This window comes from Linepithema humile, chromosome 6 (genome assembly GCF_040581485.1).
Source record: "Linepithema humile isolate Giens D197 chromosome 6, Lhum_UNIL_v1.0, whole genome shotgun sequence".
NCBI classification, from domain to species: Eukaryota; Metazoa; Arthropoda; class Insecta; order Hymenoptera; family Formicidae; genus Linepithema; species Linepithema humile.
This window is the reverse complement of record NC_090133.1, coordinates 1233508-1257012: the sequence shown is the minus strand read 5'-3', so window position 1 is coordinate 1257012 and position 23505 is coordinate 1233508. Positions and strand designations below refer to the sequence as shown.

At 34.3% G+C, this 23505-nt stretch overlaps 3 protein-coding genes across 12 annotated transcripts in view; 1 reads left to right on the top strand and 2 right to left on the bottom strand.

Moving 5' to 3' along the window:
• Window positions 1-23: 23 nt before the first annotated feature.
• dare (NADPH:adrenodoxin oxidoreductase, mitochondrial) lies at window positions 24-7913 on the bottom strand. 8 transcript variants are annotated; one of them, XM_067357222.1, is made up of 6 exons: window positions 7804-7913; window positions 7531-7678; window positions 2361-2499; window positions 1910-2128; window positions 1550-1765; window positions 24-1367 (listed from the first exon to the last, which is right to left on the bottom strand). In XM_067357222.1, exons 2-6 carry the CDS (start codon window positions 7554-7556, stop codon window positions 540-542), a joined length of 1428 nt encoding a protein of 475 aa, XP_067213323.1. In that variant the 5' UTR covers window positions 7557-7678; window positions 7804-7913; the 3' UTR covers window positions 24-539. The 8 variants fall into 8 exon arrangements, 5 of the variants coding, with proteins under 5 accessions (XP_067213323.1, XP_067213324.1, XP_012224182.1 ...); XM_067357223.1 differs by having other exon boundaries at window positions 7531-7662; window positions 7804-7875; XM_012368759.2 differs by lacking the exons at window positions 7531-7678; window positions 7804-7913 and adding exons at window positions 3952-4109; window positions 4448-4590.
• Window positions 7914-8551: 638 nt separating this feature from the next.
• Window positions 8552-23505, top strand: part of LOC105673149 (uncharacterized) — a 77599-nt gene continuing 62645 nt past the window's right edge. The window contains exons 1-2 of one of the 2 annotated variants that reach the window (XM_067357180.1): window positions 8552-10090; window positions 10435-10554. In XM_067357180.1, the coding sequence (XP_067213281.1) occupies window positions 10534-10554 (21 nt within the window). In that variant the 5' untranslated portion in view covers window positions 8552-10090; window positions 10435-10533. Of the gene's footprint in view, window positions 10091-10327; window positions 10555-23505 lie in introns of those variants that run through there. The other variant, XM_067357181.1, reaches the window with a different exon arrangement.
• LOC105673155 (Chitin binding Peritrophin-A domain-containing protein Gasp) lies at window positions 10504-18770 on the bottom strand. 2 transcript variants are annotated; one of them, XM_012368578.2, is made up of 4 exons: window positions 18583-18740; window positions 15427-15828; window positions 14303-14516; window positions 10504-10645 (listed from the first exon to the last, which is right to left on the bottom strand). In XM_012368578.2, exons 1-4 carry the CDS (start codon window positions 18620-18622, stop codon window positions 10585-10587), a joined length of 717 nt encoding a protein of 238 aa, XP_012224001.1. In that variant the 5' UTR covers window positions 18623-18740; the 3' UTR covers window positions 10504-10584. The 2 variants fall into 2 exon arrangements, with proteins under 2 accessions (XP_012224001.1, XP_012224000.1); XM_012368577.2 differs by lacking the exon at window positions 10504-10645 and adding an exon at window positions 11320-12625 and having other exon boundaries at window positions 18583-18770.

Below are 23505 nucleotides of genomic sequence, written 5' to 3'. Positions count from 1 at the left end.
ATACATTTTACCAGTACTTGATCTTTTTCATATAAAAGATGTTTTATTTAGCTACTTATACTTAATTATTTAATAGTAAGCAAATAATATAAAAACAATACATGTCAAATATAATTTTTTCTACATTTTATATCTGTAGAAAAGACCTAAGATACTCTGAAACTCTCTTTCTTCTTTGATCACAAACATAATCTATCCTTTTAACTTAAAACTATATACCCTTATATAAAAAAAGAATCATATTGCATCATATATTATATTGTTAATAAGTGCTTCTGTGGTTTCAATCATCCACTGAATTAAAAAATTTTGCATAATGATTCTAATGGCGTTTTATAAGACTAAAGGAAAAAATTCAAAAATTAGATTTAAAACTTGCTTTTCTCAAGTTCTTAAAAAAGTAGATTAAATTTTTCCCAAACAACACAAATACAAAGAATTAAACGCGTAATACATGTAAAAAAAATATTTTAAGCAGTCTTTAGATGTAAAAAGTGTACCTAAATTTTCCAAACACCTTTTAACATTTTTTACACTGCTTAATTTGCCGCAATTTTTAGCATTTCTGCCACATCGACTATTTTCTCCCGCGGTTTCTTCATTTGCTGGCCACGTTCTTGTTCAACGCGATCAATTTTCTCCCAGTCTTTATAAGATACAATCTGGATACCTTTGCAGTCTAAAATTTTGCGTAGACCGTCTGAGCCAGTTTTATTCTCACTTAAGGATGTCAATTCCTTGCAAATCAAATTGCCGACTTGGAAAGCGTTCGTCATAGTCGACAAGATGACGCCGACTGGTCCAGTAGCCGCCCATCCGGCGCTGTAGAGATTGTTGTCGACCTTACCGGAAACATTCTTTACGCGTCCCTTCTTCGCGTCAAACGGAATCGTGTCGTCTATTTGAACAGACTTGTAACCAATGCTACGTAGAGCCAAACCACACGAAATTACCTCAATTTCGTCGGTTGCCTCGGCCACTTGATTTTGAATATTATCTCCTCGTAGATGATTCACAGTGAATCTGATACTTTCCAACTCATTAGCGCCGTGGAATTCTATTGGACCCCGCAAGAAGATCGGATGGAATTCTTTAGCATGAGTTGAGTCGTTCGCAGATTCATCTAAAGACTTCAACATGAGCTCCGTCAATCGTTTCCGGGGCCTGGCTAACGTTAGCACAATTTCTCGCACGCCCGCGAAATCCTGCACTCGCCAAAGAGTTTTGCAGCTATCCAATTTAATCAGCTCACGTAGTTCTGCGGTCGTAAACGCAGCTTGAAGAGGTCCTCTCCGTCCGACCATGGAAACTCTTTGCACTCTACTACGAGATAATCGTTCCAAGGCAAACGATGTGATATCAGTGTTCTGAAATAATCAAGACAGATTAGAGATGATTCAAAGTTAACCAAATTTTGCAATAAAATTGAACAAATTTTTCAAAAATTATATAATTTAATGTTAAACTCTATTGAATACTATTTTAATTTGTAATTACTTATACGATTTTCAAGCTATAATAAATTATGCTAGTCAGGAATAAAGATCACCTTCAATTTGTCAATTGGTGTCAAAAGAATTCTCGCGATATCCATGGCTACATTGCCTTGTCCTAAAACGACCGCTTCTTCCACATCTAAATTAATATCTAGATCTTTATCACTTGGTACTCCATTGTACCAGCCAACGAAACGTCGACCTGATATCACATTGTTCAAGTGTTCACCCGGTATATCGAGCAGTCGATCTTGTTGAGCGCCATAAGTCTAGAAAATAAAGAAATCATTATTAATTAATTATATCAAATATAAATTTATTTCATATAGATAAAATTATGAATTCATGCATGGAAATATTAATACAGTTAGTTAAGCAAGAATGCAGTTGGGTTTTAAATAATAGACACATACCAACAATACAGCGTGATAAAACTGCTGTAGCTGATCGACGGTAACGTCTGTTCCAATGTTAACATTGCCTAGAAATTGAACGCGTGAGTTGGTCGCGGTTTTGTGGAATGTATTAATGACGTTCTTTACTTCTGGATGATCTGGAGCAACCCCAAAGCGCACTAGGCCAAAGGGAACCGGTAGTTTCTCTAATATGTCGACCCTTACGTCGCTTGAACTCTGTGATAATTAATTGTATTTTTTTTTTGTTTTCCTGCTCAGCTAAATATTTAGACTATAATCTAAACAATTCTTTCTTTTTTTTTAATGTAAAATATTTATAAAGGTAATTATTTAACAGTTAATTTCACATATAAACTGCTTCATATTTTAACATATTTTTTTCAAAGAAAATAAAAAAACCAATGTTGCTGTTAATTATAACAATGAATTTATACAAAATAAATATTACCTTCAGCAATTGCTGAGCCGCGTAAAAGCCTGCCGGACCCGCACCTACAATGCATACCTTCGGTATGCGCTGTTCGGTGGATAAAAGGCGAATGGAACTCCTGATCAAATTGCGTTTCATCTCCATGTACGGCAATGATCTAAAACGTGGCACTGAGTTTAACACAGTCGTAATAGTCGCTTTAAAAAGAGTTCGCCGAGGCCTCTCACAACGCCGTTTTCTAATTCGTGTGAATAAAAAAACTTCTTTGTGTGGAATAAAATCTTAGTCACCGTTCCATGCATTAAACATTGATTCTAAATTTCATCCAAGTAAAAGTTATCCCAGTTGTTCGTGATCACAAAAAACAAACGCAACCCACAAGTACCTTGGATCTGGAATTATTTATTGGCTCATGTTATTCGTTCGATTAATAATTGTGGAAAATTGTAAGAAACTAAATACTAAATAAAAACAGTAAAGACATTATAATTTAGATAGAAATTGTTCTTCATTTTAATTTAAAAAAATGAATGAAAAACTTAAAATAATTTATATAAAAATAGAGATAAAAATATATTTCATTTTCGGAATAAAAAAAGAAACATTTCCTTATTTTTAATCTTTGATAATTATAACATGAAAAACATAATTACCATTTCTCTTTTGTGTCCTCCTTCCGTAATGTTTCCCATTTATGACATCCCATTGTATATGTTATTAGTATATTAAAGCTTAAATATTATTCGTATTATCAATAGTAGAATTGTTAAGTATATTTACATTTGTACAATGTTAGGCGTTATATTAGGTTGTTCGATAAGTAATGTCGTATTTCTCTTATTTTATATTAGTGTTCTAACATGTTTATATCATACATATTATAATTCTTCAGTTCGATGCAGATGTATTTCTTTTATCGTCTTAAGCGAAATTTAAGAAAATATTATTTAGTGTTATTGTTATATCTGACAAAAAGCACATTAGTATTGTCTAATATATGAAATGCGAACATTCTCTGTTGTTTCTTTATGTACTTCCGATAATTCAAGCCATGGATGATTTTTTTTCTGCCATGCTCGGAAGATCTCTTATGCTACAAAACATGGTTCCTCGTCTGGATGATAGGTCAAAAATTTATCGAACAATTCGTGTTGCAATGCTGCTTTCTCATTTGTAGTATATGGCAACAATACATCTTCATGAGCAACATAATCTAATCCTGGAATAGCGTACAAACTACGACTGCTCTCATGATTGCCTAAAAAAGTTACCGCTTCTGTTTGAGCACGCTAAATATATAAAAGTATTATATACATATAATGCAAGATAAAAATTATAATTTTTTGCTTCTTACTATAAAAGGTTACTATTAAACTTACAGTAATCTAACCGTTATTGTGTTATATACTCACACAGAATTAAAATTAATTAATTAAATTTAATAGAATAAGCAATGACATAAATGTTCCTCGTTCTTATTATATAACAATAACACTAAATAATATTTTCTTAAATTTCGCTTAAGACGATAAAAGATCACGTTAATTATTCATCTATTCAATAGTTTCTGAATACTTAAAAACACGACATTACTTATTAATCGACTGACCTAAACATCGTGCTTATACACAACGCCCTCATTATCTATGCTTTTATGTTCGTCGCTGTCTTCTTTATTTTGTGTCAAAAATTTGTAAGAAACGTGGCCTGTGTACAGTTTGATCATCAGATGATTAAGTTGCATTATCATAGGAACCTGGTCACATTCTGGAAAGAAATTACGTTGTCAAATAGCGATAGTATAGTAACAGATGCATTTGATGTAAGTATTCTTTGTTAAAACCAAACAAATTTTTCATTAAAATAAATTTAATGAAGAAATACAATTAAATGTTGAATTTAAATTTATTATAGATATTTCTATAAAAAAATTATTATTATACAGCAAACTCTGTTAGGGAAAAAAATGATAAATTTTTAATAGAAAATATTACTCTGTTCACAACTGTATACAAATGCGTCTATTATTGAGTTATTAAGTTGCATACAATTCATCAAAATTGATAAAATTTTTATCCTCTTATTTAGATATCTGGAAATCTTACCATATAAATTTGTTATAGGCATTATCGACCAGATTGCCATATTCTTTTCGCGTGCTTGATGTGACGCGGTGAGAATCTCATACAAATGATTCAATACTTTTTCATTGTGCTGATATGCTTTCAATTCGATGTAATAGCCTCTGTAATGTTGAATCTCTATAGTAGTCACATTAAAGGTATTTTCCAGAAGACATAAAAGAGCGATGTTAAACTGCGTTAATAAAGAGTAGCCAATAAGAATGAGCGTCTGTCCGATTTCGAGCTTCTCCAATCGATCGCAAATTTCGACAATCATTCGATGACTATCGCAATTGAATTCCAAATTCAGGATCTCGTGTCTGACACTCATTTGTCGCGCAACCTCTGTCGTAATTTCTGCAGGTGAAAAGCAGGCGGCAAGATGCATATGCTGCATTATGTCATCAATTCCGTTTAACATTTGCAAAATTTTCACATTGCAAAAGTACGAGCTGCGTACTTTGTTAAATGGTTTTCCTATCTGTATCTCTAAACTTTCTGGCAATATTTGCAGATTCCACTAAAAAAAAATATATATTATAAGTATACCCTTTTTTCAAACGCAATAAATAAAAACTTTATAAAAGATAAAAATTTTTTATTAATAAATTATATGATATGCATTTTTTCTTTTTTTGTTTTTTAATTTAATAAAGATCTGTAATCTGGCAAATACAATTTGAAAAATTTGCTTACGTTGTAAGAATCTGTTATTGGTAACTTGATCTCTTTCGCGTCTTTGAAATAACGATATAAAAGTGTTTGTGGTTTAACGTCACACGTCAAACGCTCGTTGTAAGAATCAACCTTTTTGAGATGAATCGAATGCAATTCATTTCTAAAGCAATTATTAATCTCCATTATCTTCCGGCCAACTATCTGATCTCTAGATTTTATTTTTTTCAATTTATAACGGTTGATATAATACGCAGAGAGTTCTTTACGTTTACATTCCTGCTGTAGATGGTCGTACATGGGTAGTTTTTTTTCATACGTTTTTATATTGTAGTTTATGACTTGGCACTGATGGCGATTGAAGAATTTATTGCAATCCTCAATTTTCTGTAAAAATCTGCGTGGAATATCCCGCAAATTGAACATTGCTTTCGCAGGCGATACTTTGCCGTAGTGTTGCCTGAGAATATTTAAGTACGGAGCGATGTAACTTCTATCCTTAAAACTCTTGCAGACAACATATCTCTCCGAATTTCCTGCTTTGCTAGACATTGGTTTCGTTACGATAACTTGATCGAAGACGCAAGCCAGTAGATACATTAAACATACGGATTGATGCTCGAACAAGGTGAAGACTTTCAATATAAAGGTGCCGCCTTGGTTCAAGAGATGCAAGCAAGCCACCGTCTCGCAGAAGTGCAACTGCGCCACAGTGCTCTCCTGTTCTGCCGGCACATTTGTACAATCTATACTGCCGTCTGCAGTGATCAGCCTGATTGATTTCTCTGAGAAGGATTTGGATCTTTCCACTAGAGCATCCAGATTTTCCAGGTCCATAATATCGCCCGTGTTGTTCGCGCCAAAACACCACTGTTTCAAAGTATGCCTAATTAATCTATCGTCCGCGATCATTGTGTCATACGAATTTCCCTCGTAATAAGGATTCAAGGTGGTAGCCAGCCAATCCCATTGCACACTGGGTTTGTTTGTTTTGAACCAATGGTTTAGAGCAGCCACAAAGGCACCTGGTGCTTCACACAGATGCACGGAAGTGAAACTTTTCATAGGTATGTTGAATTCTACTTCGAAATTCGTATTATTTCGCATTAAATCAAGGAAAGATATCAAAGAGTCATTTTTTACGTTAAACATAGGAACAGTGCTCGTTTTGTAGACCAAACCACGAAAGACATAATTTTTAGAAATAATTTCGTAAAATTTACACCAGGCTTGAGTCACGAGTTCTGCCTTTATATTTTTTTTTACAAAGTTGACGATATCACTCGCCTCATTCATTTGACTTGTGTGCTGATTCCATTCCAGTAGACTGTAGTTGTTTAAGCGACTTTTCACTTCATTAAGATTGTTTTTCAGCCTTTGCAGATTGTCCAATTGCCATGGCGATTCCTTAAACATGGATTCTGGATGAGGTAAATTGTACGTCTGTGCATCGACCATTACATCCGAGATTGAGAAATCCTTTTCAATAAATGAATCTGTGTTATCCATTTTAATGTATCTTAATAAATTTTGTCAATTTTTTATCTTGTAATAGCTCCTCTTGCTTTTCAGTGGGATCACTTTTCTTCTCTTGCGTTATTGTATTATAATTAGTAAGTACATTTATATGCAAAAGAATTCATAAATAGTATATGAACAGAAAGTATTTTTATATGTAATTCTATGTATTCTTCTTTTCTTGTTTTATCTCCTTTGTCTCTTGGAAGTTACAAAGTCCTCAGAATTACATCATATATCTGTTACTGTGAAGAATATATTTCTAAGATATCTAATATTTCTAAGATAAGAAAGATAAGAAAGATGTTTTACTAAGTAAAATATTTAATCTGTAAAGGGCATAATACTTATATAAAATTTTTATATGCTCAAATAAATTTACATAAAATATATACAGTAAAATTATATACAAAAGCAGATAAGATTTTTAGTTGAAATCAATTAGAGGATTAAAAAGCCTCTTACTCAAAATTTAAATTACATTATTTCTACATAAATAATTTACATAAATTTTACATAATTTTTTATCCCCCCCCCCCCCCCCAAAAGCAGCTTTGATTAATTCATTTTATTTATCTCTAAAATCTATTTTATTTACATTTTCTACATTCTGCAACTTTCTCCTGTTTACCCTCTTTAATCAATATATTTATTTTAAATGCAAAAAATGCAAATTCTTGTGTTTGCGTTTAGAAAAATTAATCTATGTAAAGAAAATAAAGTTAAAAATGATAGATTTAACAAAACTAAATTTTCATCAAAATTATCAGAAAAACCTGTTGCTTAAACTGATATTTCATTTTGAGGTTAATTTCACGAAGTGGATACGGACGTTGTCTCGGCTGGCGATTAAAAAATGTAATAGGACTCACCTTTTCAGGAAAGCTCTCGTTGTCATGTAGCTCGGTCGTACAAAATATTTTTCTTTTACTATTACAGATAAGTTTGGATAAATTTATTGTGCCGATTATCGTCACAAATGCATACGATACATGTGGCACATGCTGCACGGAATAATGCCTATTAATGATAATTATAAGATCTGTGCTTGTAACTGATCTTCTCGTACTTTTTTCTTTCTTTAATTAATAATACTTATATTTATATATGTTCTATCTGTTTCGTTTAACTCCCACAAAGCTTACCTCAATTTATCTCGTTTTTAACCGAGTTTCTGAGCAGAAGATGTAATAAGCGTATGCTATAAACACAGCATGAAACAGTCTTTATATGTTCTGGAAACAAATATGCCGTTAGACGAAGTCTCTAGAAGAACATTTTCCTATTGGATATTGGCAATGAACATCAGAAGCATGTGAATCTACCATTAGGAATTCTGCTCATAGAGTTGGTAACACTGTTATGTAACGAAAATAGATAAATGACCTATTGTTTGTTACGCATTAGCCCGCGCAAATGGAAGGCTAGTATCGTACGAAAACATATATTACTTTTGAGTGTTGCTGCGTTTTAACAATAAGTATAGGAAAGACTAGAGATAAGTATAAGAAAGACAAGAGAAATAATTCTTTTACATGTGCAGCCGGCTCACGGAAATTCGGCGTTGCTGGTAGTACAATGCGTCGCAGGCTACTCTCTCACTATATAATTTGAAATATTTTTTTAATTACATAAAATTATCATGTTTTATGATCTATTTGTGAAGAATATGTATATATTTTTGCTTAATATTTTACGTATAATTTGTGCGAGCATTGTGCTTAAAATTCGAGTAACAGGTATAGATCTTTTTACTAGATTATAATTGGAAAAAGTTGCTGCTACAAGCTGTGTTAAACACAACTCCACATATACATTTGTCTTTATCATACACGCTATGTAAACAAATGCGTGCGTTGAATGATCGGAATACGAGGTAGGAATTTCTAAGAAAAACAAGTAAAATTGTTATCGATAAGTCAATTTGTAGAGAGACGTGGAAATTGAAGGTAAACGAATGTCGCTCTATGTTTCGTGCGCATTTCTTCTTTGATATCGAATATTTGATTGGAGGATTTTCTCAACTCGTGTTTTTCCTAGAAATTACAGCAGTCGGCGTACGGTTTTTATACATGGCGTGCGTGATAAAATCAAACACGCTCATGGCGTCGCCGCAGCGTCGATACGAAGTTGTCTCCGTCTTTGTACTTTTTCGAACATACTCTGTTGTAATTCGTACAGTTGGTAGAACAATGGCGAGGATATCGGAGGTAAACAAACATCGTCGAACGTTTCGTGTATGTTTCTTGTCGTTCGAATTAAATTTTGCAAGTAGGTGAACATCGCGAATATTTAATCGAGCAACAGTAATTCTTTTGTGATATTAATTAGTGCGATCGCGATTCTTAGTATTTCAATATTCGCAGTCATGCGCTTGTCACATCGCTTCGATCATGACTCGTCGGAGCATCGGTACGAAGTTGTCTCCGTCTTTATATTTTTCCAAACATACTCTGTTGCATTTCATACAGTTGGTAAAACAATGATGAGAATATCGGAGGTAAGCGAACATCATCCAGCGTTTCGTGTATGTTTCTTGTCGTTCGAATTAAATTCCGCAAGCAGGTGAACATCGCGAATATTTAATCGAGCAACAGTAATTCTTTTGTGATATTAATTAGTGCGATCGCGATTCTTAGTATTTCAATATTCGCAGTCATGCGCTTGTCACATCGCTTCGATCATGACTCGTCGGAGCATCGGTACGAAGTTGTCTCCGTCTTTATATTTTTCCAAACATACTCTGTTGCATTTCATACAGTTGGTAAAACAATGGCGAGGATATCGGAGGTAAGCGAACATCATCCAGCGTTTCGTGTATGTTTCTTGTCGTTCGAATTAAATTCCGCAAGCAGATGAGTATCGCGAATATTTAATCGCGCAATAGTAATCGTTTTGTGATATTAATTAGCGCGATCGCGATTCTTAGTATTTCAATATTCGCAGTCATATGCGCTTGTCGCATCGCTTCGATCATGGCTCATTGGAGCGTCGGTATGAAGTTGTCTCCGTCTTTATACTTTTTCGATCATACTCTATTAAAAGTCGTTCAGTTGGTAGAATAATAACAAAGATGCCTGATGTGAGAGAGTCTCGTCGTGCATTTCATGCATGTTTTTCGTTCGGAATGAATTATGCAGTAAGCAATCGCCGGAGAGTAAGTCGGCATAAGTATTGTTTTTCAATATTCGTAAAATCAGTTGCATCCGTTGCGGCGCATCACTCGCGTCGAATTTTCGAGCATCGGTATAAAAACCGGCGCCTGTAACAATCTACGTTGTTTCGAAATTTATTGTATTTCGCGTTGAACGTGTATCGGGAGTGTTGCGTTTCGGGAGTGCCGTAATAAAGTCATCGGTCGCATCGCAAGTGTGACAAATAGTGCCATGAAGAGATGTTCTGAATAACACGGCCAACAAATTATAGTGACTGGTGAGTAAATCTTAATTATCATAATTAATATATCTATTTTTAAATAATAACGCACATACAATTAAGTTTATTACATTTCAAGCGCATATATTTTACATTTTACATCATCTAGAAATATTATTTATTTATTGTACTTTTTAAAGAATACATTTATGGCTTTTGTTATATTTAAACACATTGTTCCAAATTTAAGGTAGCTAAATTCAAGGATAATAAAATAAATTACGAATGCATATATCTTTTTTCGTCATGTATTTTCAGTATTTTCGCGATTTGTGGTTGTTTTGATTTATTTACATGGCTATTTGTACGGCGACGATCTAACTATATTTTTCATTTTGTAGGATACATGTGATTTGCGAGAAGTTCATTGTTGCGGCAGTTTAGTGTGATCAGATGCTGCGCAGGCGATCGTCGTTTCGAGGTCGGGGCTTCCTGCAGATATGCTGTTTTTTTCATCGCCGGTGAGTAAAGCGCTTGCATGCATTACGCTTCTATTTTCTGTAGCCTAGCTTGCGTAAGGCCTTCAGGTCCACGTTGCCGTAATAATCTTGGCTGCGAAATGTATGAAAATATTGCACGTAACTTGATCGTAACATATGACCACTTTCAACCGGAATCGCAGATATTAAACAAATTAGAATTATATTATAACATATTTTTACGTCAATTATGTATGATCTTTTTTTATGCGTTAATCTTTTTATTACTTCTGACTTCTTTTCTGTATATTCTGGAATAACTGTGAATTCGAGAATTCGGTTGAATATCAAGTTAGAAGTTGAAATAAAATTTAGTTTTATGAAAAAAGTATATTAATAATTATCGCGTTATATTAGCTGCGTGAAATTTATCAGTATTATTTTTATTTCTTATATTTTATTGTTTTAATTTAAAAAATGCGCAAATAATACCTAATTGTGATGAAAAGAATAAACACATTTACTTATTTTTCTAAACTATGACTTCAACAATTATATCGATTTAATTAATTATATTACAAATATCCAGATAAAATTTATCAATATTATTATTTATCCAGTAAGCAAAATGTTAGTTTTGTTGGCAAATTGACAGCAAACCTGAACAATTTGCTGTCAATCTGCCAAACATAGCTAACATTAGCCGACATAAGATGCCGCTCTATGGTTATATTACATATGTTATTATTAAATTATACACATAACTAGATTATAACTTCAACATGCAAAAAGTGAGTACACAGAATGTCTACGAAACATTGAACGAATTTTTCGTTTTATTAAAAAATACAGCTGAGCTTGCTTACATTGGCGCCAAGAGTCGGATTTCCGAGTTATAGATCGTGGATCGTGGATCGTGCGAGTCTAATAGACTCGATTTCGTGCGTGACGTATAGTGAGAAATAGATTATAGATACAGATAAGAATATATATAGAAAATAATATTTAGAGAGAAGATGCTATTTGTCGCGCTAACCAGCCGCGCTTGTATATCACTTTTCTTTTATTATAAGTACAAAAATAATGACGCTCTGTGCTTCAAGATTGCACGGAGACACGCGATTAGAGCGACAAAAGAGAATTACGGGCAAATTCTAGGGCATAAAATTCACGACGGTTTGATTGCGCTTTCCTCGTTCTCTCGGAATCTCGTAGATTTCGCTTCGGAATTTCTGCCTCGAGATTGAGCCACGTCCTTGCGAGATGTAAAATAGAAAATCGACCAAAACGTCCAGGGGAGGCCCTGTTAAGGGCGGATTTGTTTTTTTTTTTCGGTTTTTGTGGCTCTCGGCACCGATTACTTTCCTTTTGGAGAAATAGTTTTTGCGTAATCAGAGCTGGATTTTCCGAGTATGTACGTGTGTGAGCGTATGTATATGTATGTGTCAGAGAAAGAGAATAGAGAAACGAAAAGCGAGTGAAAAAAGAGAGAGGAGGGAGGGAGAGAGAGAAAGAAAGAGAAAAAGAGGAAGGAGAGAAATAGAGAAAGAAATGATAAAGAAGAAAGATATAGTTTCATACAATTTATTGGCGTAAAATATAAATCTAAATAATAGAAAATAAATTAAAAGATAAAATATAAGATAAAACAAATACATGAATTTGTAAGTATTTCATAATTAAAGCATAGAGTAAAATAGGAACTGAAGGAATTTAATTTTATAACAAAACTCAATTTTTTAATTACATTTTGAAACACAACCATGACGCTCTTTGCAGAAGAATTATATTTTAATGGAAAATTATTCTTTGCAAATAGAATAAAATTTGTTTTATTTGTTTCAGTTTAGATTTTGCGCCAATAACTTGCGTCAAACAATTGAAGTCGATAAAATAAAACGATAGTAACAAAATGAGAGAAAAAGGAAATGAGTGAGAGGGGGCGAGGTAAGTCAGGATTTAATTTTCCTGAAGGGGCGAGGACAGCCTCGCGGGGCTTCCTGTTGGCCTAGGTTTCGCCTGGCTGGATGGCTTTCTGGGCTCGCTCTGGATGCCGGCAAGTAGCTCGCTCTTCCGGATGCTCTTCAAGTCCAGGTCACCGTAGTAATCCTCACTGTAAAGCAGAACCGAGAAAAACCCGGGGCTTAGGACATGCTCGGTGTGCGCTACGATATATTTGCTACATGGCGTGCTCTTTTCGTTATACTTGCGGACGAGATGCGCATGCATACGCATAGGAATAATTATATTTGCATTTAGTCATAGAAATTTGCGTAATGCATAGAGTGTCTTAGCATTTTTTATTTAAAGAATCAAGAATCACGAGAAAGAAAAATCCTTTCGTGCCATCATACTCATGCAAATTTTCATAATTATTCAGAATTTCTATGTAGACTGCCAAGCAATTAAGACAACATCGATTTTCGACGTCATAAATTTTTTGTAATAAGTATAGTATGTACAAATTGTAGAAGTGCCAATTCCAAGTTACGCTTTGCCTGACAATATACAGAGAGCAGCAGATAGTATTATAACAAAGACTGAGATAGTTAACATATACGTTAGTTACATGTTAGATAATCAATAAACATAATTACTAATACTAATTAATCGATATAAAGACTTGCTAATGCGCTATGAACCACTTGTTTAACAATCGCGAGAAAGACATCACGACGCGATTCTTTAATTTCTTTTAAACACGCGATTATATTATTTTTTATTTTTATTTTACAGTAGTTACGCCAAATGCTATTAACTACCGTGAAAGCGTGCTGCAACGCGAATATCTCCCTAATTATAGATCGCCCGCGAATGCAATTCCTTCGCAATGTTACGTCCGAAAGTTCTAGAATGCGATTCCATCCTCGGAGAAGCTTGAAAGTTCTCCGTTGATGACTATAATTACTGAGATAATCGAATTTGAACATTTTTATAATAGCACTCCATAAATTGTTCGTTGCACAACGCTTCGTCTTCGTTAATATCCCTTTTGCACTCTCACTGACTTTTTATCGCGTGCATTTCTTCGTGAATTGCTCCATTAATTCAATAATCATTTAATCTAATTTTCGTCATAGAAAATAGTGTTATAGCTAAATCTAATGTGACGTAAAAAGCCATTTTGCATGAAATGATTTGAAAGTCTAAAGAATTAATTAATTCAGAAGAAAATTGTGGTTTCATAAAGTAAAATATTTTTGTTTGCTGCTTATTATTGTTTTGAAAAATTAAAAAATTTCTAGAAGTCTTATTTTTATAAGAAATTTTTATTTTAATTTTTATAATTTTAAGACAAATAATAAAAAAATCTGTTTTTTAATTCTTTGGCAATCATACTTTTGCTCTAAACTTTATTGGTTTTTAAAGTTCTCACGGCGATTGTAATTTCTATTCTGATGGAATCTTTAACCCTCTTAACATTCTTCATCGCATGATATTTGAAGCATAGAATTTTAATATAGATATGGATTATTTATTCACGTCACATTCAATCACGTAATCTTGCATAGCTTCGATTAAGATCCTTAAAAGTATTGAAAATAATATCAAGCCGATACATATTGTTTTATGAAAAATAAACCATAATTATGCAGAAAAGAATTGAATAATTTGAAAAAAATCGTTCAAGTAGATAAAATGTTTCTTATATAATTCATATTTTTTTAAAGTAAATAAAAATTAACTTTTTCTACTTGTATTTTTTTCTTAGCAGTTTCAAGATTTAGTCTTTCTTGCATAATTGATATGGCAGTTTCACGATAAAATCGTATAAAAAAATAATGCTCACCATCCGGGAACGTCTTCGGGATCCTCGCAAGCGCCGCTACCGTCAGCGTCGCCGATCTTGAAGACGGTGCCGATCGGGCAGCCGTACTCCCTGGCGATGCCTTCGAGGCATATGTAGTATTTTCTGCAGTCCTCCGGATGGGCGTGTCTGCTGAAGCTGCCGGATGCTCCGCTCACTTCGCCAGCGGCCGGACACGTGAAACCTCCAGCTACCTCTGCGCAACGCGATAAATAGAATAGTGTGAGAGATAGAAAAAGGCGTCACGTTTTTTAGCAATTGTCTTATTGGTCGGTCTCGAAAGTTGACAAAGAGAAAAAGAGTATGATATATATATATAAGATAAAGTATGTTTGAGATCCACGATAATCATTTAATCGCGATAAAAGTTATAAACTCGTAGTCTCTCTTGTAGTTTTCTTATATTATAATTCTACAAAATTATAATGTAAAGAAATGACTTATCTCAGGACTTGTTCAGGTTGTAATAAATAAGGAAGATAAGATAGCTAGGAAAGTAATGTTTGCCTTTGAAATGACAGATAATCTGTTAACTAATTGCAAGTTTTGAATCACATAAAAATGAAATTAACGTAGGCAAATAGAAAGGAACAGATGTAGAAGAAGTTGTGAGTCATGGAGTGGCGAGTTCACCGCACACGTTCTTTCTACGCGTATGTCCTATTATCCGTGTCAAATCATCTGTGACGAGTTCCTGGGTGACTGGACCAGGCACGGCTTTGCATTATAATATTCGTGTATAACTTCGAGCGCGATGCTACCGTAGAAGTTGAAACATTAATTATACTCAAAAGAGAAAGTTGTAACAATTAATTTGATTCTCTTACTCAATGGAACTTCGAATTATATAAAACTGAATATATAACAGAATTAATATTAATTGTTACACAGTTTTATGTAATTGAAAGTTGTTAATTAATTAACATATTAACTACATAATAGAACTTGATTATTATGGAGTAGAAAATTACTATTGAATAATATGTTTGAGCATTTTCTTCTACGTCTCGATGAATTTTCGCGAACTAATTAGACGATTTAAGTGCGCAATTGGTTGACGTTTATATTTGAGTCGCGGTTGAAATTGCATTCGGCGAGATCGGTACCTTCGTTTCTGCATTCGGGCACTTGGTCGGCCCACATGCACACCCTAGCTTCGCGGTCGTAGGCCAATCCGGGGCTGCACTGATAGCGGGACGCTTCGCCGTTCCAGCAGTTCCAGAAGACGTCGCATTTCTTGTCGTCGGCGAAGATGCCGTAGAGACGAGTGCAGTGCGGCGTACTGATGGGCGGCTCGAGTTGCGCGCGTTCACCGCAGTCCACGTTGTGCAGATAGTCGCAGTTCTCCGTGAGGAACTTATTGTCGCTGGCGTCAAACGCCAGGCCGTTGCCGCACGTCTTCAGCTCCGCGACGTTATTGTCACATTTCCAGTACTTGTCGCACGATATGTGATGGGGATAAAACCCGAAGTCATCCGGGCATTTGAAGCTGTCCTGACCACTCGACCCTGAAACGTCCAAGTAAATAATGTTGCAGTTAGTTTGATTGCTTTTAATGACAGTTTCATTTTTATTAGGTCATTAAATAGTTTAGTTTCGAAAAGTCTTTATATTTCACAAAAGCTTTGCTAAAACTTTTTAAATATAGTAATTTTTAAACTAGTATTTGATTTTATTATATATGTATTAATTTTTTAATGCGCTTATATATTTTTTTTTTTCCTAATTATATTTTATTTTTATTTTAAATTCGAGAACATAAGAAAAATATTATAAAAGCTTGTTTGATTTTTTGCTAGGAAGTAAAAAAGAATATTACTTTTACTTTCAAATTATTATCGAGTATATTATTAGTTCTTCACGATTGAAAACAACCTCGCTTTTAGCTCGATATTACTGTTCTCTGGAAAATCGCAGACTAAAATTAACTGTTACCCGCAAGAAAACTGCATTCTAGTTTCCTTTTTCGAATTGAATAACGATAACTGTTAAAAAAACATTGCGGAAGCAGCAGTAAGGGCATCGTCATAGATAAATAAGAGTTTTCGTGGATGGACAAGGCTTTCCTCAAGAATTGCTTTTTCTCACGTAGCAATTCGTGTTAATTGCGCCTAATTACACATCTTTCTCCTTCTTTCGCGCGCGCGCGCAGTGTATGGTGTCTGAATAAGCTAAAATATCTTATGTAAGGGGCTGTACGGGACGGTAACTTTCGCCGAACGCTTTCACTTTGGGCCCGCGGCCAGCCCCGGCTGCAGCCTTCGCGTGCTTGTGACTGGAACCTCCCAGCATCCCGTTCACCCGGTTCGCGCCGTAAGTTCCAGTGCGGGTCTGTATATGAGTGCGTCTGCGTTGAACCAGCTGTATTCACTTTCGTTTTCCACGGGACCGGTCCCGCTACCGAAAGCGACTTCGAAATTCGCTGGTCTGGGGACCGGCTGACAAGGCCCCTTCTCGTCCCGGCAAGTTTCATTCGCGTTCGACTTGTTTTGTAAAATATGCGGCATTAGATTATTATATAATTACTTGTCCAGAACTATGTACTGATTATGTAAATTATTGAATTACACATTCAAATGACTTGTGTACCAAAAAATATCAAAATTCTTTAATGAGCTCGATAAATTATTCAGTTATTTTTAATGGTGTTGTATTTCAAGATATTGAATGACGTTACACGGAGGAAAATATGTAATAAAAATTCAAAAATATTTCATATACTTATAGTGTTTGTTTGAAGAAAATTTTAATTAGTTTAAAAAGATTTTTTTCTGTCTTATTAATTCTTTATGATTGCCATATGATGGGTGATTTATTATGAACGTTGTTATGAGTTATTTAATATATTACATCAGTACATATATTAATTAATTAATCAATGTTTTACATAAAATAAAACTGCATATTTTATAAAACAAGATTCTTAACATAATTTTAATATAAGTTTCTAAATAGTAATCTATTTTTACTGAAAAATAACATACTCTTTCTTTTCAATAATTTTTGATAATTAATTTTTTCTTCTTTAAATTTTTGATATAATTTTCGACACAGTTAAGTAAAATTTGCGTAATAATTTGCGTAATAATTTGCGTAATAATTTTCGAATAATTTCTGTCACGATAAATCGTATCCTTGAATCTCCCTTTGACAAGGAATAAAAAGAAGGGTCAAGATCTGGGCCAAGGTTATGCCGTGACGGCGAGAAAGCGCGGCAAATTTTTTAGGCCGGGGGCGACTTTTAATTACTGCAGCGGTTAATTAACGCAGTCGCAAGAATGTCGATGCGATTGGAAAATTTACTAACAATCAAATGCTTTTATTTAGAGATATCAAATAAAAGTTCCCGCAATAGATGTAATATTATTTAATTAATAGAAGATAAATTCGAAATAATCTCAAACAATCTTGAAGGATTAATATAAATTACATTAAGAGAAAATTTTTTACATTATTATTGGATGGAAAAAATTCCGAAATTGAATAGAATAGACATTTATAAGCATCAAAAATTATAGTTCCAGCTTAATTCAATTATGCCATTAAATATCTATATACTTCTTTGCATTTTTAAGTAGTATATAAGTAAAAAATTAATGTATTATATATACAATATAACTGCAAGCAATAGAACATTTTTTTATAATTGAATAAGAAAAGTAAACTAAATATTAACAGGCTAAAAATGTACTTCTAGCAAAAATTTATTTTAGTATCTAAAATATTATAGAATATATATATCAAACTATTACAATTATTAAAAATTTTAACTATTAAAATTTCTTTTTTAAAATGTGCATTTATATCAATTAATCAAGAATTGAAAAGTTTCAAAATTATATTGAATTTTTTTGACCGAGAATAGAATAATAATTAATAATCGAATCAAGCTAATAAGTTGCAATGAAGTGAAAAATATTTGGAAATTCGCACATATGAATCGCGCGAACACGAATCGAGCCACGATCGCGATTTCGAACATCCAAGGGATTATCGCCGCGGATTCTTCGCTGCAGCGAGATTCCGGTCGCAGTACTCTGTATCTCGATTATATCCTGCTCTCTCACATTGGGCGCACTGCTCTCTACTCTACACACGCGCATATTTAATCACACACTAACGATGATTCCCATCCACTTCCTTCTCATTCGAAGTCGCCGCCGAGTATCGCATCTCACTCGCGATCTTCCGGAATTTGACCGGCCCATTTCACCACCCTTACCGTGCGCTTAGCGTTGGGGGGATGATTTTTATTTACGTACCGGCGATCAGTATAGCGGCTATCACGAAGTACGTCCTCATGGTTCAATGAAACGGTCGACTGTGTGGCGCGACGACGAACGACAAAATTAACGAAAAAAAGTCTTCGGGCACTTTTAAGGACACCGCCTCCGCTGCGTCGAGAGACAGAACTCCGTGTTTGCGCCCTGTTGTTCGGCACCTTTATATAAGTCATTGGTCACGTGTCTGAACCCTCTCTCTCCCTCCCGCGGCTACCACCTCCTCCTTTGGACACTTCGAGAAGAGGTGCACCTCTCTACTTTTCTCATATTTCTCTGTCTCCTTTCTCTTTCTCTCGTTCTCTCACCTCTTTGTCTTACTTCGGAACTTTCTATCTTCCTTCTTTCTATGATGATATCCCTCCACCTTCTATCGTCCCTCGCTCTCTTCTTCTTTCTCTGTGTTACGAGGTAGATTTGTGGGATGAAAGATTACATTGATGGTAGGTATTTGATGCGTTTGATTCTTGTTCTATTGAAATTCTTCAACGGAAGAATTCGTGCCGTGAAAAAACGTGATAGCATTAGCGTGTCTGTGGAAGAATTTAAAAGTCTGAGATACGTAAAGCTGTTAGAGAAATATAAAATGCTTATAATCTAAAATTATGTAATAGTTCTAAGATTAAGTTCAAAAAAGGAAACTAGTTACGTACAATGCACATGCAAAGCTAGATTTGCCGCAGATTCGTTATGGTCGACCGAGTTTCTTCGATTCGTTTATTCTGTGTTTATTGAAGACTGATTTTAAAACCATCTAGCAAATAAAATAAACATTAAATAATGAACTTTTTATATACATTTTACGATTATTAAGACTGAATATATTAATATGGTTTATTTTATTTGAAATCTCAAGTGGAAGAAACTAAATTGTACGAAATCAATCAAAAATTTTTTTTATTTTGTACTCTAATTACTGCGACTCTCTTACTGAAACAAAATTTTTCTTTCTGAAATTTCCACTCGACATCTTTCTCGTCCTTTCGCTGGCGATTTCTGAAATCACAGAAATAACTTTTGTCAGGTTCTTAATGTCAGGCTTATCGTTTTTTCCGTACCTGTCGCGTTATCTCGTGAGTTGCATGACCAGTTTCGGAGCCGGTTGGCTCTCGCGCCGTTATTGCCGAAGAATGGTTCTTAATGAGGTTTGAGATGCTTTGTCTTTTCCGGGAATCACGAAATTCTGCGCCGATAAAAAGAGAGAAAGAAAACTGCCGTCATAGCCGTTTTGAGACGCAGGCGAAAGGAAGGTTAAACCGGTAGAAATTTTTTGTTGGTTTCGCGCCGCTTAGTGCTCACAAAACATTATTTTTTTAATTCTTTTATTACTAAATTTTTATTTATTGAGATAAAAAATGAGGATTCAGTTTTAACTCGAAATATTTTTGCGTGTTTGTGCTCCAGAAAATTCTTGGACAGAGTTTAGTTTAAAAGGTCTGATCACAGCCAGAGAGAATTTTATTCATATTTTCACACTAATTATATCGATGCAATATGCACTAATTATATTATAGGAGAAGACGTGACGGCGGGAGGCGCATTTGCATATCGATAAATTCGTCGAACTGTTTTCGTACGCAGCCGGCGTGTGACGACGGCCATGGTCGCGCGATTTGCAGAATACCGGTCGGCTCGTGGTCATAATAATAATTATACGTGGCTATGATACGTGGTTATAATGATAATCGTAAGGCCGCGACGTAAGGCTTGCGGCGCGATATAAAGCAACGAGGAAGGGGCGAAGGTCGCGTAACTCGCATGAGTCATTTTTCCGAGGCACCACCCTTTTCGGAATTGTGTTCGAGATTATCTGTTTTAAGCAGGTGTGCGGATATTTGACTATGCATTTTTGGAAGCCGAGAAATTAAGACAAGGTATTTGAAGCGCGATAAACTTTTTAGAAGCGTTTGTATGTTAATTTTCTAAAAAAATATTTTACATCGAGATTGCCATTTAATCTATTAAAAATCAGTACTTGTAGATATATTAAATTTGTTAGCTGTAAATTAATTATTAATTAATTAATATGTAGGTTAGACAAACAACAATCAAATATATGTGAAATTTGACTGAAAGTAAGATATATATATGTTTTAATATTTTTTCGTCACAGTTGGTAATCACTCTCGCCAAGATAGGAGTAAAAGTTTGAAATTTACATTAATATCGCGTGCATTAGAAATTTACCTACATTTGATTCTCGTTTTTGCTTGATTCTATTGTTTTACTCGAGCCTAATTTCCTTCTTCTAAATAAATATGTATTATTCTTTCTGAATTTCTTTTTTTACGTCTAGTACTATCGGTTCAATTAAAATTTTTTAAATTTTATCAAATTCAGAATTAAAATAGCATGCATTTATATAATATATTGGCCATCAATGAACGTAAAATTTCGGAGACACAAAAAAAGATGAGAAATTCCAAAAATAGTTTACAGTGCAGAAACGAGTTATGTAAGAACTTTTTTTATTTTTTATGGAAAATATACCGGTTTTATGCGAAATTAATTCACCTCGAAGACCACCTTCGTGGTCTCCGAAAAAATATTAACCATTAACGCGTCGCAGCGAAGCAAGAAAATGTACAAAAAGCCACGAAAAAGGCGCACAATTAGGTAGAATTCAACTCGCATTTTTCTTTGATCTGTCGTTTCTTTGCTCATGACATTGATTTATTTTATTCTTTGTATGGACATAGAAATCGTTTTGACGATATATCTCGAGATATTCTGATCGCAATTAAATGGCTAATTGAGATTTATTTAGAATCTTGAATTAAAATGTTTTTGTTTACCACTTAGCTCTTTTTCTTATTAATATTCTGCAAAAAAATTTTTATAAATTTGTTTGTAAAAATTATTTTTCTCTATTAGAAATTTGCAAGCTTTCATTTTAAGTTTCTACTTACAGAAAAATGTAGAAATGAAGTTACATCATTTAAGAAACTAAGAAGTTGATTACATCTTCTCAGTTTGTTGAACAGGATTTTCTTAATGGCGATGCGTATAATTCAGGTGTAATTATCATCGTATTAAAGATATGATCGATAATGGAAATTCTGAATAATGCATTTATGTGACCGATAAATTTTCTAAGATCTACATTCGCAGAATTTATATGAAATTCCGTTTTTTGTAGTTCTTTTTTTAACGGAGATATTGTGAAAACTAGTTTTTGCACCGTTGCGAAAGGTCGCATGTCGTATCGATAAATCGGATCGCGCGGTAAATCGGTTCACAATCATCCGTTTACATTTCCGGCGGCTATTACGATTCGTCACGTAAGAAAGGTGCACGAGTTTTGCAACGCATTTCGCCATTTCTCGCGACAGTCGGCGAGTTATTTCATCACATAGGAAAGTCTTTACATCGGAAGGATGGAATTAAGAAAAAAAAAAAAAAAATTGGAATGTGAGAAACAAGATAACAATTGTAAGATTACGGGAATCTGATTAAAAGTTTCTACTTGTGAGAGAAAAGTTATTTCAATGAATTAAAATTTCACCTCAACGGAAATCAAGATATGTTAATGTTATAATATTATCGAACACTTTATGCTATCCAAGGAAATACATATTCTCTCGGGGTTTCTTTAAAACAAGAATCGATCTGCATATTTCTTCCCGAGACCAAGGACGATTTCGATCCAAGGCAGACACGCATGTTAATGCAGGACACTTTCGACGACGACAACAGAACTTTCTCGCTCCGTTTAATCCAGTTTCTCGAATAAATCGCATCGCCGTTACTGATTCCAAGTGAGGTAACGAGTGCACACGAGATTTATAAATGCGTTCAATGAATAGCTGCTAGCAATCGGATCTAGCAGTCATAGATACACGCGTTATACACATGATATTTTCTTTGCCAAAGTGATAGTGACAATTTCATGTTTGGAATAAAAATATTTTGATAATAGTACAACAATCATATTAAATTAATATTGTCGTACTAAATAATGTCGATAATAATATAACAGTTGTGTACAATTTATAATTTCTTTTCTTTTTAATTTATTGACATAGTTATTAAATTATTTACTGATGATTAAGTCCTCTCTTTCTGCATTATTATCTTTCGTCCGTTACTTTTCTTTTTGCCTGCTAAACAATTTGTGAAATAGCTGAAAATATTGATAACACGCGCATTCTGTACATTTCTAATGCGTTATCGCGGTACTTCCGGTAAAAGTGATTAAATTTCCAGTCTCCCGAGTGAGTTTTCGCGGCGCCGGTGATAACTTTCACGTTCTACGAATTGTAAACAGTATTATATTCTGAGTTTACGGACTAGTTGTTTTACTGGTCGGGAAAATTTTTATATCTGCGTGCATTCGAAGTTGAAATCGGGTTTGTCTGCGCTTTCCATGATAACATTGATAAACCGGTCGTAAATTATCGATTTTGCTTATTATCATTCCATGTTATCAAACTCTTAATTAAATAATTTTGATACCGTTGCATTTTTTAACTTTTCTTCGAACAAGACACAAAATAAAATACGTGCGCGATTTTTTCAAGTGGCAGTTTTAAAATGTCAATCACACTTTGATTGTCGGCTGGTCGTGAAAAAAAAACTGTCCTGACGAAAAAGGCGAAACCCTTTCCGGATAACGGTAACGTTGTGTCGTGTAGCGTGCATTATTGCGGTATACTGATCGGTATTACGTGTTCAACGTGCCAAGGATGTAATGTCACGCTACGGTGTGATTAATATTCGGCTCGATGGCCTCACTCTTTCGAGCGAGGCCCGTCGTCCTTCCGCAGGATTGCCTTTCGCACATATTTCTTTCCGCCTCGCGAATTATTTTTCTCTCGCAAGAATCTCGTCGAAGGTCAAGGAGGTTTTTTCGCAGCAGGACGCGATCGACAATAGAACGAACCGTTTATTATAGCTTAACTGAGA